The sequence below is a fragment of the Octopus sinensis genome, linkage group LG12, assembly GCF_006345805.1.
Source record: "Octopus sinensis linkage group LG12, ASM634580v1, whole genome shotgun sequence".
Lineage (NCBI taxonomy): Eukaryota > Metazoa > Mollusca > Cephalopoda > Octopoda > Octopodidae > Octopus > Octopus sinensis.
In genome coordinates this window covers 49549010-49567499 of record NC_043008.1, presented here as the reverse complement: position 1 = coordinate 49567499, position 18490 = coordinate 49549010, and the positions used below count along the sequence as shown (strand labels likewise).

Sequence of the window (18490 nt, the reverse complement as noted above, 5' to 3'; positions counted from 1 at the left end):
ATTATTACTATTATTGTCATTACAAAATAACAGCTGATTAAAACCACATGAAGAGCGAATCACATGGATTCTAATAGCACTCAGAAACTGCGTTTTAAAAATATATTTGATGTAATAATCCTTTCTGCTATAGGTACAAGGCCTGAAATTTTGAGGGGAGGGATAAATCGATTACACTGACCCCAGTACACAACTGGTATTTAATTTATCGACCCCCGAAAGGATGAAAGGCAAAGTCGACCTTGGTGGAATTTAAACTCAGAACATAGCAGCAGACGAAATACTGCTAAGTTTTTCGCCCGGCATGCTAACATTTCTGCCAGCTCGCAGCCTTTATTTGATGTAATAAGTGGTTTTTTTTCAATATTTTTGTTGACTGTAATGTACTCATTTAAAAACTGAGTTCCGTTATCTTTTTTTTTTGCTTCTTTTTTGTTAATTTCTTAAAAATCTTATTGTTGATGGCAATAATACCTCTTAAAATATAAACAATCCAAAGGTGAAAATAAACGGAACATTTCAAATATGGAAGCTTTAAAATAAATTCTCTATGAAGCAACCACACCGTGGCAGAACTAATTAATAACATGCAAAGCTGTTAAATTCGTTTTAAATTTACTTAATGCAGTATCAAACGAGCAAGTCGTAACTTGCTCCTTGTCCCTGTTCTATTGCATCTTCATAGAACTGTATCAATGCCAAGGTTGTATTTGTGTGATGAAATAAATTTAAGCCTTTAGCATTCGGATTACTCTGTCAAGCATAATACTTCCTTATTCACATTCATCATCATCATCGTTTAACGTCTGCTTTCCATGCTAGCATGGGTTGGATGATTTGACTGAGGCCTGGCGAACCAGATGGCTGCACCAGACTCCAATCTGATCTGGCAGAGTTTCTACAGCTGGATGCCCTTCCTAATGCCAACCACTCCATGCAACAAGTCACAGCTTTGAGATTTCAATGATATGATTCTATATTTTTAGAATGACATTGTAGGGTTCGTGTGAGAAGTTGGATCTGGCCAGTTTGAACATAAACAGGTGGAATATCTGAGCCAGATACGGCTAGCCTAAATACTGATGGGTTAAATTTAAAATTCATTTAACAGCTTTGTGTGTTAGTAAATGGTTCTGCTACAATATAGTTAGTTCAATTTCATCACACCATTCCAGATGAAGCCACCTGCTAAACAAATACAACTCTAAAAGTCTACAAAGTGGTTTTTCCTTAAACAGCACCATCATCGTCAAGACTGAGACTGGCCGTAAGATTCGGCTAGTTTATAAAACCAACGCGACAGAGCAGCTTGGACACGAATCATCAACAGGAAGGTAATTAAACCAGTTAAAAAGGTCACTCCAGACATTGCAGCAGCGAATATAAACCGAGGAGCAAATATCTTCCAAACCATCAAATGTCTTCTATGAAGCGCCGCTGCCGTCATGCTGCTGAGTAACTGAAAAATAAAACAAACAAACAAAATTACACGTGGGTTTATTCATTTGTATACACACAAGCATGGTCCCATTCCTGAAACAATTTAACCATTTTGTTACCATATTTTTGTTGAGATGCTCTGTGTTTCCTTCAATTACTTTAAATATAACAGAGAATTTAGTAAAATAACTTAGTTATCATTAAGCTGGTGTTAGGAACATAAATTGTGACTAAGGTTTAGTGGAAGATTTTAATTCAAAACTTTTGAAAACAAGATATTTGTACTACAGAGCCAGAGCCAGTTTCAGCTGGGTTGGTATCAAAAAGGTTAATTTGCAGATTGGCTTGTTAGAAATAGCAGCCAAATCTTGTGCAAATTGGAGACACATTTGATTATCTTTAACCTTTTTGTTGCCATCTTTCTGTTGAGTTGCTCTGCGTTTCTTTCATTTAATCTTAAAGAATTTAGTAAAATAATTTAGTTATCATTTAGCAAATGTTAGGAACATAAATTGTGATTAAGGTTTGGTGGGAGATTTTAATTCAGAACTTTTGAAAACAAGACATTAGTACGACAGAACCAGAGCCAGTTTCAGCCGGGTTGATAACAAAAGGGTTAAGATATTAAGATTCATGGAAGTGGTGCTGCAGTATGGTCACATCCCAGTGACTAGAATGCTATAGAAGCTCGTGATGATGGATGGTATCCTAGTATAGTCACAGTCCAATGGCTAAAACTGGTAAATAATCCTTTCTATTATAGGCACAAGGCCTGAAATTGTGGGGGACAGGGGTAATTGATTACATCAACCTCAGTATGCAACTGGTACTTAATTTATCGACCCCGAAAGGATGAAAGGCAAAGTCAACCTCAGCAGAATTTGAACACAAAACGTAGCGACAGATGAAATGCCACTCAGCATTTTGCCCAGCCTGCTAACGATTCTGCCAGCTCACTGTAAATGATCTTTTCTACTATAGGCACAAGGCCTGGAATTTTGTAGGAGGGGACTGGTTGGTTACATCAACCCCAGTGTGTAACTGGTATTTAATTTATCGACCCCGAAAGGATGAAAAGCAAAGTCAACCTCGGAGGAATCTGAACACAGAACATAGCAACAGATGAAATACTGCTAACAATTCTGCCAGCTCGCTGTCTTAAAACTGGTAAATAATAGAAAGGTTAATGAAATACTTACTGCTAACGAAGAGAAGAGAAACAAACGGGTGTACAGCATGAACAACAACTGAGGCACAACATTCTTCTCAAACAATACCACGTCTCCTCTCCACTCTTCAGTTTTCTTCTTTTGGCTGAAATATTCTGCGGCTGGTTTGTTAATGTGTGGCCAAAATAGCAATAATGGTGCCGCTACAGTAAACAGAATTGGTCCAGCAAATGTGTTGAGTGTGATCAAAACTGATGGAATAATATGAGTTGTAAAATCTCCATGGAAACCAACAAATGCTGATTCCCATCGAATTGTTTGGATTGTAGCTTGATGTCCAGTGGCATAGAAGAAATACATTGACAGCAGACTCCACATGGTTATTGATGTCCAGGAGACTTCAGCATTCTCTGGCAAAACAACAAAACAAAAGAATTTTTACATAAGGCTGACAAACTTGGCAGACATTATTCATCATCATCATCATCACCATCATAACTTAACGTTCGTGGTCCATGCTGGCATGGGTTGGACAGTTTGACCAAGGCTGGTAAGGCTGGACAGCTGCACCAGGCTCCAATCTGATTTGACATATTTTTCTACAGTTGGATGCTCTTCCTTATGCCAACCACTCCAAGAGTGTAATGGGGAGCTTTTTATGTGCCACCAGTACAGGTGCCATTTGCGTGACACCAGTATCTACCACAAATGCGATTTTGTTCGGCTTGATGGATCTTCTTCTCAAGCACCACATAATGCCAAACATGTTGGTCATTGCCTCCGTGAGGCTAAATACTCAAAAGGAACATTATTGTTGAAGAAAAATTAACCAATCGTCATCGTCATCATTTAACATCTGTATTCCATGCTGGCATGGGTTGGACAGTTCAACAAGATTCAAAGAACTGGGGAGGAGGCTACACCAAGCTCTGTCTGCTTTGGTAAGATTTCCATTGCTGGAGGCCCTTCCTTATGCCAACCACTTTACTGTGCATACGGGGTGCTTTTTTCATGGCACCTGCACTAGGGAGGTCACCAAGTAACTTGCAAGACAAGATCCTTCGACTGTGTAGGGGGTGTGGAATCGAGGGAGGTGGCTTTGTGGCGCCAGGTGTAGAGAGTTTAAAGTAAGAAGAGAGGTTTTAAATTTTAGCACAAGGCCAGCAATTCTGGAGTAGTTGGGGTGGTAAGCCAATCACATCAACTGGTACTTTATTTCATTGACCTCGAAAGGACAAAAGGCAAAGTTGACCTCGGCGGAATTTGAACTCAGAACATGAAGATGAATAAAATGCCATTAAACATTTTTCCAGTCATGCTAACGTTTCTGCTATCTCACTACCTTAATGCTGATGATGATGATGATGATGATGATGATGATGACGGTGGTGGTGGTGACAATGATGATGATGGTGGTGACGACGACAATGATGATGATGATGACAATGATAATGGTGAGGATGATTTCTTGTATGTTTTTTAATATTCTTTTTTTGCAAAATAATATAAAAGAAAATGTTTTCAAAATGAACTTACCTAACTTTACTGATGTGTGGTAAAACATGGAATGTAGCTCTAGGAAAATGCAAATGAGGATTAAAGCCAGTAATATACTCGGGGTCATACCATCACCAAGTAACAAACTCACTAATAAAGAGCACATGGTCACGCAGTAAACGCTGGAGGCAGTCTGGACCGTCCCCAGGCCACAGGCAATTACAGGCTTTTCAGAGTTTTCTTCTTTTTCTTCCCCCCAGTTTTTATGTAACTGTTTGAAAACTTCCGGAATTATCTCAGTAACAGAAGAGCGCCACGAAGGAATACTCAACCGCTTCCTGTTGGTTTGTACAAGATGAACGCATAATGGGCTGATTATAAAAGACAACATAGATAATATGAGGAGTGCATAAGCCAATCTTGCCAGAAAGACATGTTGTATGTAGGGTAGACTGTCCAGTTCTTTGGCTGGGAGACCTTGAACAGCCCAATGTAATCCAATACAAAAGGTTGCAGCTGGGAATCCATATTTATAAAATAAGACAGTGGTTATGTTGCTGTTTAGGTTTCCATAGAAACGTAACCACTGATGAGATACAACAATGACAGTAATTATACAAGCAACACTGAAAAAATAACGTAAATTTTTGCTTCCGCTGTCTGAAAGGTTCGACAGGGGGAAAGTAAATATTGAATGAATACAAGTCCATTGCTCTTCACGACACGTGCGGAAAGATACGGAGAATCTCAAGACAAGACAGAACAGTAAAACTAGAAGAAAGATAATGAATGCTGGATGGATGAAGATGTAACCAATGTCAAACTTGCTCACAGATTTACTGCGCTTACTCGGTCCATCTCGATGATGGGCCGTCTTGTCATGGAGTATTTTTCTCAAGAGTTGGACAAAGTAACAACAGAGGTGAGTAAGAATTAAAAATGTAACAACACAATCCTCATAAACAACGTAACTGTTAGAAAAGAAGGCAGCAATATAGATAATGGTCGTTAAACAGGAACAGTTAGTGACGAGATCGTATTTACGCAGACTGAATGTTTTTTTGAGAGAAGACAGAGTAGGGAGTTTGCTTTTAGTGATAACTAAGTAAATGACCGGTGCAAGAATAGCAACATCAAATATAATCATTATGGAAGGAATATTCAACACAGAACTGTCTTTGAAATATAGAGATTGAAGAATGCATAAAATAGAAATTATAAATATGGCAACCAGCAGAAAGATGACAGATTTGGGGTAAGAAGTATCTCTGACAAAAGATAGTTTTAAGAAATAGATATTTACAAAAATGGCAAAAAACATAAGAAATAAGCCAAGAAGAATCTGTGTGGTGTCAAACTTTGCCCAAGAATCTTGGCACATCTCTTTAGTTTCAGAAATAAATGTGACATAATTATTTTTTAGACGTGCCAACCATTTACTGTCAGAAGCCATGTCTTGAGATTTCACCATTTCTGTTACAAATTGGCTGAATTCTTTTTCTGCTTTCTCAAACTTTTGGTGAAGCTGTAGAAACTTGTTTTTTAGCAGCGGTTCTCCAGAGGTTTGTGAATAAATCTGAGAATATTGGTCGAGTTGGTGTGCATTCAGTCGAAGTGCTTTTATGTTGTGGTAGAGCTGTTTGGCATCACTATAAGTATCCCACCACGGGCAGAAAGAGAAGAGCTCATTAATGATCATCCCAACATTTGAGAAAGGAATCGGAACACCTAACAGGAGAGACAGAGTTGGAACAATGTCAATTTGAGCGATGCTTGGAATTGCCGAAGGTGAAGTCTGGAAATAGAATTGTAAAAAATAAAAATTAGTATTTATACTTTTAAAATATCATCATCATCATCATAATTATTATCGGTATTATTACTATTATTGATATCATCATCATCTCTTTTTCTACATCAGTTTCTATGGAAACCACAATCATGTCTATACTCCTGCCATGAAATAATTAAAAGTTTGTTGCATCTTTATTAGAGATTTCCAGGAACTTCTTGTTTTATGCATGAATGACTGTGCGCTTAAGAAGTCCCCCCCCCCCATCTAGATGGTTTTGGGGTTGAATCCCACTGGGTAGTACCTTGTACAAGTCTTCTATAATCCCAGGATGGGCCAAAACCTTGTCAATGGATTTGGTAGATGGAAACTGAAAGAAGTCCATTGTGTGTGTATATAGTCCCACCCATGCCAGAAGGATGTTTGTGGGCCGCATGTAGCCCTGTGAGCCGCAGTTGAGAACCGCAGATCAAGAGATATACAAATGATTTGCCAATGTCATGGGCAAAAATTTTGTTTCCATCAAAATCATTTTATGTGGGAATAGTAGAGGTAGTTTGCAAATAGGGAGACAATCTGTCAACGGTGAAGGACGAGGTGAGTAAAAGGTCCAGTAATATGTAGGTGAAGAGGAAAGGTTGATGAGGTTAACGTGGCATTCCATCAGTTACAACGCTGACGGTTACAGCTGATCCGATCAACAGAACAGTCAGCTTGTGAAATCAATGTGCAAGTGGTTGAGCTCTCCACAGACAAGTGTATCCTTAACATAATTCTCAGAGAGATTCAGCATAACACAGAAGATGATAAGGCTGGCCCTTATTTAATTACAGGTACAACTCATTTTTGCCAGCTGAGTGGACTGGAGCAATGTGAAATAAAGTGTCTTGCTTAAGGACACAATGCATCGCTGTGAATTGAACTCACCACCTTCCAATCATGAGATGACTGTCCTAACCATTAGGTTTAATGTATACAAGAACTTGGGATCTAATTGTCTGAGGTTGACAGAAGGGACACAGTCCAGATTGGTTATTTTGTTGGGCTCAAAGAAGCTTACAAAAAGGCAAATACAATTAATGAGTTTGTATTCTTTTATTTGTTTCAGTCATTTGATTACGGCCATGCTGGAGCACCACTTTTAATCAAACAAATTGACCCCAGGACTTATTCCATCAGTCTCTTCTGTCGAGCCACTAAGTTACGGAGACATAAACACACCAACATCAGTTGTCAAGCAATGGTGCAGGGACAAACACAGACACACCAACACATATTTATACATATATACGACGGGCTTCTTTCAGTTTCCATCTACCAAATCCACTTACAAGGCTTTCGTCGGCCTGAGGCTATAGCAGAAGACACTTGCCCAAGGTTCCATGCAGTAAAACTGAACCCAGAACCATGTGGTTAGTAAGCAAGCCACTTACCACACAGCCACTCCTGTGCCTGTGCAGAATTAGAAGTAAAGGAAGCAAAGTATGTGTTAGCTACACTACCGTCGGAAATTAATACGCACCCTTGATTTGCTCTTCACTCAAGGTATGTGCTGTCACCTAGTGGCCATATCTCAAACTATTGCTTTGTTGCGAGTTCACTGTTGCGCAGAACGATGACATAACTTTGTTTGCAGAGCGGTTTGAGAGTCTACAGCCTAATGATGTTGACATAGCAGTGCAACAACAACTTGGAGTGCGGATGCAGACAAATCTTCCTTTGTTTAATAGATATAGGTAGCGCCTCGCAAGGACCGAAATCACACCGTACTAAGTTTTCTCATCGCGTAAGACGTTTTGAACAGCTCGTAGGTTAATTGATTTGTGTATTTGCAAGATTTTTTTTCCTCACAAATTCTCCTACACTCTGCTTGGTGACGTCACTTCCAGTTCACAAAACTTTCTGTTATACATCAAATAAAGTGAGAAATTCTGCTTCCTTTCTTTTTTGTTTAATGAATAATAACTCATAGCAGTTTTGTTATAGCATAACATTATTCAAATGAATAGTTTTAATGAAAATAACTGGTTTTTATCGTTCATTCCTAGATGGGCCCAAGACCTCGCATGACCTTGGAGAGATGGTACGAGGCTCTCTCGTGGCGTGGGAAGCTGTCGGAGGCTGCAATAGCCAGAAAACGTGGTGTAGCCAGGCGCACAATTCAGTGCTTATTTAAGAAATACAAGGAAACCGGATCAGCAGCTGACAAAAAGGGTAGGGGACGGAAGAGGCTGACAACCCAGCGGGAGGACCGGATGCTGATCCGAAAGTCACTGAACAACCGAAGGACAACGATCCGGCAACTGGCGGAGGAGATGCAAAAGGTGACAGGGAAGCAGTTGTCTACAACCACCGTCAAGACCAGATTACTGGAAGCTGGTCTAAAATCCTGTAGGACCGCCCGTAAGCCGCTCCTTACAGCCCAAAACCGGAAGAGGCGGCTGCTCTGGGCCCGTGCCCACAAGACATGGACCGTGCAGCAGTGGCGGACAGTGATGTTCACTGGCGAGTCGCGATTCAGTCTCGTCAGTGACAAGCCTGTCCATGTGCGACGCCGCAGGGGTGAGCGCTTCAACAAAGACTGCATTGCTCCCACCATGAAGCATGGTGGGGGTGGTCTGATGGTGTGGGGGGCGTTCAGCTACAGTGGTGTTGGGCGGCTCTATGCCGTCGAAGGCAACATCAACGCAGCAAAGTACGTTGTGATAGTACGGAATGCTGCCCTACCCTCTGCGGGATACCTCTTTGGTGGCGAGGAGTACATGCTCCAGCAGGACAACGCGCCTCCCCACACAGCCAAGCTCACAACCGGTTTCTTCAAGTACCATGGGGTGACAGTCATGGACTGGCCTGGCCAGTCACCTGACCTGAACCCTATTGAGAACCTCTGGAGTCGATTGGGTAGGGATTTGAATGTGCAGCAATACAGGAACCGACACGAGCTGTTTGGGGCACTTCTTGCTGCATGAGGGGCCATCCCTGCACAGTACCTGCAGGCACTCATAGACAGCATGCCGACCCGCGTAGCAGCTGTCATTGCTGCCAAAGGAGGAGCAACAAGATATTGACTAAATTTCACGATTAATAACAATTATGTGGTATGCTGGGATATGTTTTAATAAATTTTTGATTAAAAACGAGTTTGTTTCTGATAATAAGTTAATTAAATTAAGAAAATGTAAGAAAATGTAGAAATTTGAGAAGTGCTAATTAATTTCCGATGCAAGTGTATGTCTACAAATATTTACATCCTGGCCAAACACAAAAAAATTATAAAGAATTAATGTAAAGTAAAACCAATGTATAAATCGTGGCTCACCTTTGATGGTGGATATCTTAAACGTGATGGACTGTATATAAATAAACCAGACTCTATTTCATCTTTACTGTCACCGCCATGGTCGCCTGTGTCAGTCATACCATGATCTCCAAACAAAAACAATATGGTATCATCTTTCATCAGTTTCATGACAGAACTGAAACATAACAATTTTGAGTTAATAACATCATGCTTGGTGTACAAATATTATGTATAAGTGTGTGTGTGTGTACGTGTGTGCTTATGTGTACCCTGGTCTTGCCATCATATGATGGTTGTAAATGAGAGTTACTGTCGTGCAATTAAGGTTGTTCATCTCCACTCTGCCATGGCAAATATTACCTTGCCTGGAAATAGGTGAGGTTGGCAACAGGAAGAGCATCCAGCCATAGTAAAATTTGCCTCAATAAACTCTTTCTAAGCTATGCAAGTGTGGGAAAAGGTAGATGTTGAATGACAATGATGATATAGAGTTGAGTGAAGAAAGAGTACTTATTCCCATAGCAGAGTTTGGTTGAATTAGTCTTTTGCAACTATGGATTTTGGCCCACAGAGTCTCCAGGCAAGTTGTGACATGCCTGATGACCCTATCAACATATTGGCAAAACTCCAGAATAGCAAGAGACTGACTCAAACAAAATAAATGTAGATATTCTTTATTTATGCATTAACAATGCTACCAATGGTTTCATGTGGAAGAACTTCCACAATTTTCAAATGATCCACTTACAAATTTACCATTGTTAAACCACAAATTAAGAACATTTATCCACTAAATGTGCTGTTGAGCACTCATCCTCATTGTACAATACTGCCATAAGTGTGTGTATAACTGTGTATTTCCTTGGGGCTGGCCAGATTGGAGCAATCTCAAGTATAACCAGCCAAAATTGCAAAGATAATCTGGAACTCCACTGAGGAAAGAAAACTCCAAATGACCAATTTTTGTTTTTTTCTGTCCCTTTTTTGTATCATCTGTCTGGATGTTTGCATTCTTGTCCCATTTTTTGTATTCATCATCATTTAGCGTCCGTTTTCCATGCTAGCATGGGTTGGACGGTTTAACTGGGGTCTGTGAAGCCGGAAGGCTTCATCAGGCCCAGTCAGATTTGGCAGTGTTTCTACAGCTGGATGCCCTTCCTAACGCCAACCACTCCGTGAGTGTAGTGGGTGCTTTTTACGTGCCACCGGCACAGGTGCCAGACGGAGCTGGCAAACGGCCACGAACGGATGGTGTTTTTACGTGCCACCGGCACGGTGGCCAGGCAAGGTGGCCAGGCAAGGCTGGCAGCAGACATGAACGGATGGTGCTTTTACGTGCTACCCGCACGGGGGCCGGGCGAGGCTGGCAACAGACACGAACGGATGGTGCTTTTACGTGCTACCGGCATGGGGGCCAGGCGAGGCTGGCAACGGACACGAGCGGATGGTGCTTTTACGTGCTACCGGCATGGGGGCCAGGCGAGGCTGGCAACGGACACGAACGGATGGTGCTTTTACGTGCTACCGGCATGGGGGCCAGGCGAGGCTGGCAACGGACACGAGCGGATGGTGCTTTTACGTGCCAACGCCACCATATATATATATATATATATATATATATATAATAAATATATATAGGGGAGCAAATATTTTTAGAAATTTCACTACCAGTGGCCTAGCATGTATAAAAACTCAATAGACAACATATTCTCAATATAAAATAGTGTAATGACCAAAACCAATGGTGGTTTTGGTCATTTTGGCTACTTCTAGCATGTAAAATTACCTGTTATAGGTAGTTTCTGTTGTGTTTAAATGTGCACTATTTTATATTGAGTATGTGTGTGTATGTATGTATACACGATGGTTTTTGGCAAGCAGTGTTGATTTTTACAATTCTGTAAATAATAATAATAGTATTTTATAAGCTTAAAGCTTCTAAGTGCTGGCCATGCAATGACTAAAGAAAATAGTCTAATATTGGGGCATGTAGGCCCTCATCAGACAAAAAGTAGGTTTTCCATCAAGGGCTTATATGCCCCATCATCACACTATTTTCTTTAGTCATTGCACGGTGACCGCTTATAAAATACTATATATATATATATACTATTATTATTATTTTATATATATATATGCAACTGTAATACCAGTGCTGGTGACAAGTAAGCGAACCATCCGATCGTGGCCATTGCCAGCGCTGCCCTGACTGGCCTCCGTGCCGGTGGTACATAAAAAGCACCATCCATTCGTGGCCGTTGCCAGCTTTGCCTGGCACATAAAAAGCACCATCCGTCTGTGGCCATTTGCAAGCTCCGTCTGGCACCTGTGCGGGTGGCATGTAAAAAGCACCCACTACACTCACGGAGTGGTTGGCGTTAGGAAGGGCATCCAGCCGTAGAAACACTGCCAGATCAGACTGGGCCTGATGCAGCCTTCTGGCTTCACAGACCCCAGTTGAACCGTCCAACCCATGCTAGCATGGAAAGCGGACGCTAAATGATGATGATGATGATGATTGCCTAGTCATTGTAGTACTAATAACCTGGCATCGAACTCAATCTAAATATGTTTCAAAACAAAGTGTTATTAGAGTACAATGGTAATAAGAAAAAGAGATGACAAAGGAATAAGTGATTATCTTATGAACCTCATTAGCTTCATCAGAGCACTTCATGGTTGAGGCTCTGATGAAGCTACAAAGTGTTACTCAGGCACCCAACTGTGAGTCAACAGCATCTTATAGTGGAAACAGCTTTAAGCTAATGAAGCTCATAGGATAACCATTTATTCCTTTGTCATCTCTTTTTTCTGTTTTATATATATATAATTTGTTGTGTGTGTGTATATAAATATATGGAGAAGGACAGAGAGAGAGAAATATAGATTTTGTTTTTCAATGTGTATATATGTCTGTCTGTTGCTGTTATTTTTTAGCTTCAGACCAAAAACTGGTTTAGAAGACTTGTGATTAAAGTCATGGAACCCAGTCAACTTAAACCATCAGCAATTTAATACCACCATTTGGTCCTCTGTTGCAATCATTCAGTCCAAATTTCTAGGCTGAAGATGCGTCCTTCCTGCTGCCAACAAATCTCTGAGGCCCCACAAAATAAAAGGTGGGATCGGAAGCACTGCCCTACTCTCTTTGACAAAGCAAGAAAAACGAACACTGTTCCACATTCTTGTCAGACAGTCTGCGTACGGGACTACACTATTTACCTTTGTACTTTAGGGTTTTGATATGAGGAAAATATAGCTGCTATTTCTGGCAGTTTCAACAACATAACAGCATTATTATTATTGGGCTGTGTGTGTGTGAGTGTATGTGTGAGTATGTATGTATATGCATGCTTGTGTGTGTGTGTATGTGTGAGTATGTATGTATATGCATGCTTGTGTATGTATGTATGTATGAATGTATGTATATGCATGCTTGTGTATGTGTGTGTGCTGATGACACATGCAGTTAAGTTGTTTAAAAAAAAAAGGGAAGATAAGAAAGAAGAGACCATGCCAAGAAGTAATAAGAGCTTCTTACTCAAGCATTTCGTTCATTTGTGATAGTTTCTCGGCCATAGTAGTGTGGTTTGGTCCAAAACGATGTCCGCAGTGGTCAACACCAAGGAAATGAGCAATCGAAACATGCCAGTCGGACTTGACAAGCTCTGATGAGAGATGACTTATAATCCCATTATCTACACTGTGTAAATCTTTAACATTGAAAGAAGGAAATGCAAACGATTTAGTAAACCTCCCGGGAAAAAGTCCCATCCATGTATCATCTCCGAGGAATTTGATCTTCTTCTTCTGAGCAACTAACTGATCGATGATGTTATCTTCTGTAATTTCAGTAGAACGGAAATTCGATCCAGCTTCGATGAATGTAGGAAGGCTACCGGTCGTAAGTCCAGCCAGTCGTTGCATGGTCGTTGTAGGAGGGTCAGCTATAAATTTATACAACATGGCACGATCTTTCTCTTGGTTATATTTATCGTGTACAACTGTTAATTTGTTAATATAAGGCAACATATTTGTTTTAGCTGTATTATTGGGGACGAGGAAATCATACCGCAAGCCATCGATGATGATGATGATTGCTCGTCGAAAACGTCCGTGCATCCAGCATCCCTGCTCTCCGTGTCTTTCCAAAACAGTCGCAAAGTTGACATCGCATTGACTTTTCTCTGGTAATACGGTACGTTTCAGGAGAAAACCCTGAGCAAATATATAGACGGCTAACGCATAAAGAAATGTTAAGACCAACAGAAGGAAAAACAGACGACACATGCCAAGAATCATTTTGTTGAAGACGCAAACCCAATCAACCGGTCTGATGTCTGTCACAGCTAAAACCTGAATATAAGAATGTGGGCTGGCAATAAATATATAACTAAACTTAATAAATAATCAGTATATGGTGTGTGAAATAACTTAGAAGTGGTTTAAGTGTCCATCTGGTTAAGACCGGCAAACTAATACACATCCGAAGTGTGTTAAATGAATGTATTGTTTAATGATTTCTAAATTAACGAATAATTTTGAAAAATGATCCAAATTCACAACAATATAAAAGAGCTAATTGGTGTATAATCTGCTGGGTAATTACAGCTAAATGTCATAGCCTGTGCATGAAAAAATAGCGAGAAACATGTGAGGAATTCCAGGGGAATTCGTCGGTGAACGTCGTCGCCTTTGGAAACATTATAGAATGGACATTAATTAAGGATGGAAAGAGAAACATAGGAATTACTGGTTTCTTGTAGAGGAAACTAGTTAACTGTTCTTCATTGTAGGGAGATGCTCACTGACGTACATTGCAGCTGATTTTGTGGTTAATTACAGAAATCAATTTAAGAAGGTTTCAAAAAAACAAATAAACGTCCAGCACATGCCGGAAGTTTCGCTGGCGTGGGAGGAAGTGGCGAGGACTGCAACACCATTTGAGTTACTTCCCTTCGCTCTAAGGGGAAATAACTCTCAGAATTGTACATAACATATATTTCTTTACAACCCACAAGGGCTGAACACAGAGGGGACAGACAAACGGATTAAGTCGATTACATCGACCCCAGTCCGTAACTGGTACTTAATTTATCGACCCCGAAAGGATGAAAGGCAAAGTCGACCTCGGCGGAATTTGAACTCAGAACGTAACGTCAGACTAAATGCCTATTTCTTTACTACCCACAAGGGGCTAAACACAGAGGGGACAGACAAAGGGATTAAGTCGATTACATCGACCCCAGTGCGTAACTGGTACTTAATTTATCGACCCCGAAAGGCAAAGTCGACCTCGGCGTTATTTGAACTCAGAACGTAACGACAGACGAAATACGGCTACGCATTCCGCCCGGCGTGTTAACGTTTCTGCCAGCTCGCCGCCTTTACATCACTTAAATATATTGTTGAGAAACGTCTTAAAAGAAAAGAAACGAATGTATTTTCAATCTTCCTATAGCTTGTAGATTTTATTCGTTACACATTTGTTTCACTTTAATTCAATGAAATGACTTCTGTATGAGAGACAGAAACAGCAGCAGTTTTTTTTTTGTTCCCCAGCAATGTGCACTCTCTCACCTGTAATGACAATATATGAGATCCAGTTTTAGCAGCATTTTGTGTAGAAGGCGTGTAGTTCTTGAGCCGGCTGTTTACCAAGTATAAAAATCAATGTGTATCGATGCATCGTATTGAACAAAATAAATATTAATTGCTTGTTAAGATAATCACTTAATAAGATAGATTATAATGTCAGTTGTTGCAATATAGAAATAACTTGTTATTGTTGTTTGTGTGTAGACAAGTTATTCGTAGCTCTCCAGTCCATTGTGGGTGTCAGCTTCGTCTCTGTGTGACTACGAAAGAGAGACAGGGTAAAAGGAATGTAGATAGATAGAAAAGGGAATAAATCTACTTTCACACATTGATCAGCAAACTGAGAGCTGCTCTTTAAGCGGAGACCAGTCGAACCAAGAAGAAAGAAAACTATTTGACTTTATGCATTTATAGTCTTCATAACTGACTTAAATCAAGCAAAAGAATTTCTCTCAAACCAGCTTTGATCAATGAAGGCAAAAGATGAAGAGATCAGTTTATTCTCGTAGATTTCTTAGGGAAACAGGCTAAAACAATAGGCCGATGGCTCATATGGATTTGGTTTTGGATCCTAGCTTAGAAAGCTGGTAACTGTTTGCTACACATCTAGCATTCTGTATTAAAGTTTTATGTCCAAACTAGAAACTAAAACTGTTTATGTCTTTTAGTTAATACCACAACATATGATAAAGTTTGAATTCCTAGTTTGTAGATCACAAAATTATTATCTATACAAACCTTCCTTATTCCATGTTTGACTACTCCCAGTATCGTTTTTATCTTCCATTCCTCCAGAATAAATATCCAATATTCCCCTCTAAATTTTGTAATTCTTACTTTCAATAATTTCTCTTGTAAGAAAGCAGAGTCAGTTATTATCACTGTGGTTCTTTAGTCATTAATCAAGAAGATCTGTAAATAAATTCCTTAGTCATTAATCAAGAGGATCTAGAAATAAAAGTCTTCTAAAAGATACCATCCAGTCTTATTTCTAACCTGATGTGCCTTTCATCTTGAAGGCAGTAGGGTGTGATCTGTGGGAGATTTGGCTGCTATTTATAGCAGGTCAATCAACAATACAGAAAGGAGTAGACTTACTGGTTATGTTACAGTTAATCCATTCATAAACCTCAGACCAAGGAGATTCATAACCATGTTCGTAAATACAGCATTATATGGATTAAAATGAAGTCTCACTCATGTTATTGCTACTAACTCTTCCTGGCACGCCATCAGTTACAACGACAAGGGTTCTAGTTGATCCGATCAATGGAACAAGCCTTCTCATGAAATTAATGGGCATCTGGTTGAACACTCCACAAACATACCCTTAACATAGTTCTCAGGGAGATTCAGCCTGACACAGAATGTGACAAGGCTGGCCCTTTGAAATACAGGTACTACTGATTTTTGGCAGCTGAGTGGATTAGAGCAACGTGAAGTAAAGTGTCTTGCTCAAGAACATAACACACCATTGGCAATTGAACTCACAACCTTACGACCATGAGCCACCTGTCCTAATCACTAAGCCATGTGCCTTCATGCTACCAACTTTTGCTGAAGCTCTGTTATCTATTTAATGGACCGGGGTATATAAATACTTTTGCCTTGCTCAGAGACAATGCAAAATGCCTGACCTGGAACTGAACTCACCAACTCCAATCTGGAAGTCCCTTATGTCATTCATCTAGTAGTTTTACATTTTAGGTTTTATCTAATTCTGTTGTGGTGCACCTGAGCACTGATACAATAATTTCATTATTATTATTATTATTATAATTCAAAAATGAGACAAGTTTGTATATAGCATCAACAATGTCGTGTTACAGTCTTTGAGTTCAGCTTTTTAAGCTAATTTGTAGCGAATGAAGCACTCAATGGATTTGTTGTCTTCTACAGTGAATTGTATCTGTATGTGTGACTTCTTTACAGCTAAGTAAAGTAGGTCACTGAAAATGGTCTTTGTTAGTAAGAAGGAGTAGCACTAGTGATGGGAAATCAATCACCAATTAGTGGCTGAACATGTGTGTGTGTGTGGGGGCGGTGTATGGGACTGTCTGTATGCATGAGAGAAAGAGAAGGAGAGAGAGAAAGAAAGAGCTTCAATTGCATCACAATGACCAGTTATTTCCATTGTACTCATTCGTTTAGTTATTCTTATTTTATAGCTTGTTTTTTCTGTCTCCTAAATATGGTACAGTTGAAGAAAGCATCACAGCTCTTTAACTCAAAGTCTTAGAATTCAACTTGTCTCTTTTTCATCATTAAAAAGATATTTTAGAATAGTTATTACTGAATCACAAAACTATATCAGCTGTGTATGTTTGTGTGTGTGCATGTGCATGGTATACATGTGTGTGCAATATACTTGTGTGTGTGTGTGTATATCACAAGCTTGCCTTAATGTAATGATTAGCTAAAAGTTAACATACACACACAACATACATATATATATAGATGTGTATATGTGTGTGTACGTATGTACATGCATACACACACACACACATACATAATAATTAATAATAACTGGCCCTTTTCATCTATGCAGACGATCAATTTAGCTTAGAGGTCACTTAATCAAACATATCAGGGGCTCCTTTTCTTGCAGCTCCTTTCACGGCTGAATCCTCCTATGATTGAAGCTCATCTTCTGTCACAGAACTTGCATACCAAGAGGATGGCTCGGTGCTCTGCATTTCTGTTGTTTTACCTTTCACCGCTGACATTTCTCAACTTGTTTGTTTCTGTAGCTACATACATTTATGGCTGCCCCCTCGTTATCGAGTATGGCCATTGCACGAAGTTTAACTGTTACTGGTGCTGTGATTGAATGTGACTTTTTAGCCCAGCTAAAGATCTACAATGTCTTGTACAGAATTGGCAACTAAGACCTTTACTGGTAATAGCCGGCTGTAGTTGTAACTGGGCTTCATGTACCTTTGCATGTCGTTTAAGTCCTCCTGCCGAATTACACTCTCTTCCACATGCCCGACAGATATGATTAATATGGCGTGTTACACCACCACCAGTGGCCAGGTTGTCACTCATCTGTCTCGTCTTATGACTACATACATACATACATACATAATTGAGATTAATGAAATTAAGGCGCTCATTTCAGCAGCACTTTCAAGTGGAGGCGCACTGACTCAATGGTTAGGGCAGCGGACTCGCAGTTGGAGGATCGCGGTTTCGATTCCCAGACCGGGCGTTGTGTGTGTTTATTGAACGTAAACACCTAAAGCTCCATGAGGCTCCGGCAGGGGGTGATGGTGGCGACCCCTGTTGTACTCTTTCACTCCAAATTTCTCTCACTCTTTCTTCCTGTTTCTTGTCCCCAACTTCCTATGCAACCACTGAGCCTGGATGCGCATTCATCCATCCGTCGATGCTCTCGGTGTCAGGGGTTGACCTACTTTCTCTTCTGCAGGTCTTATGAATAGCAAAGGACCACGTTTTGGACTTCTCCCACTAATGGGACGAAGCCTGCTTCGCTTAACAAACAAACAAACAAGCAATTTTGCATATCAAATCGGTATGTTATAATCCTCACAGAGTAAAGAACAAGAATTTTAATTGAGGAAAAGAGAAGTCAAATAAAAGCTATATATGTTTTGGTGTACAAACACCATTTATTTCATATTACATCATCATCATCATCGTTTAATGTCCGCCTTCCAGCCGGTCCTCAGT

General features: G+C 40.1%; 1 protein-coding gene across 1 annotated transcript; it reads right to left on the bottom strand.

Moving 5' to 3' along the window:
- Nucleotides 1-934: 934 nt before the first annotated feature.
- On the bottom strand, nt 935-14150 carry LOC115218026 (GPI ethanolamine phosphate transferase 3). Its single transcript, XM_029787774.2, has 5 exons — nt 12741-14150; nt 9218-9374; nt 4146-5901; nt 2640-3019; nt 935-1459 (listed from the first exon to the last, which is right to left on the bottom strand). Exons 1-5 carry the CDS (start codon nt 13499-13501, stop codon nt 1250-1252), a joined length of 3264 nt encoding a protein of 1087 aa, XP_029643634.1. The 5' UTR covers nt 13502-14150; the 3' UTR covers nt 935-1249.
- Between the last annotated feature and the right edge of the window lie 4340 nt (nt 14151-18490).

Coding starts and splice junctions, on each gene's coding strand:
- LOC115218026 (XM_029787774.2), bottom strand. CDS start 13,501: ATGATTCTTGGCATGTGTCGTCTGTTTTTCCTTCTGTTGGTCTTAACA. Junction 5,902..9,217: donor TAAGATATCCACCATCAAAG/GTGAGCCACGAT, acceptor TTCTATTTCCAG/ACTTCACCTTCGGCAATTCC. Junction 3,020..4,145: donor CCACACATCAGTAAAGTTAG/GTAAGTTCATTT, acceptor TTGTTTTGCCAG/AGAATGCTGAAGTCTCCTGG.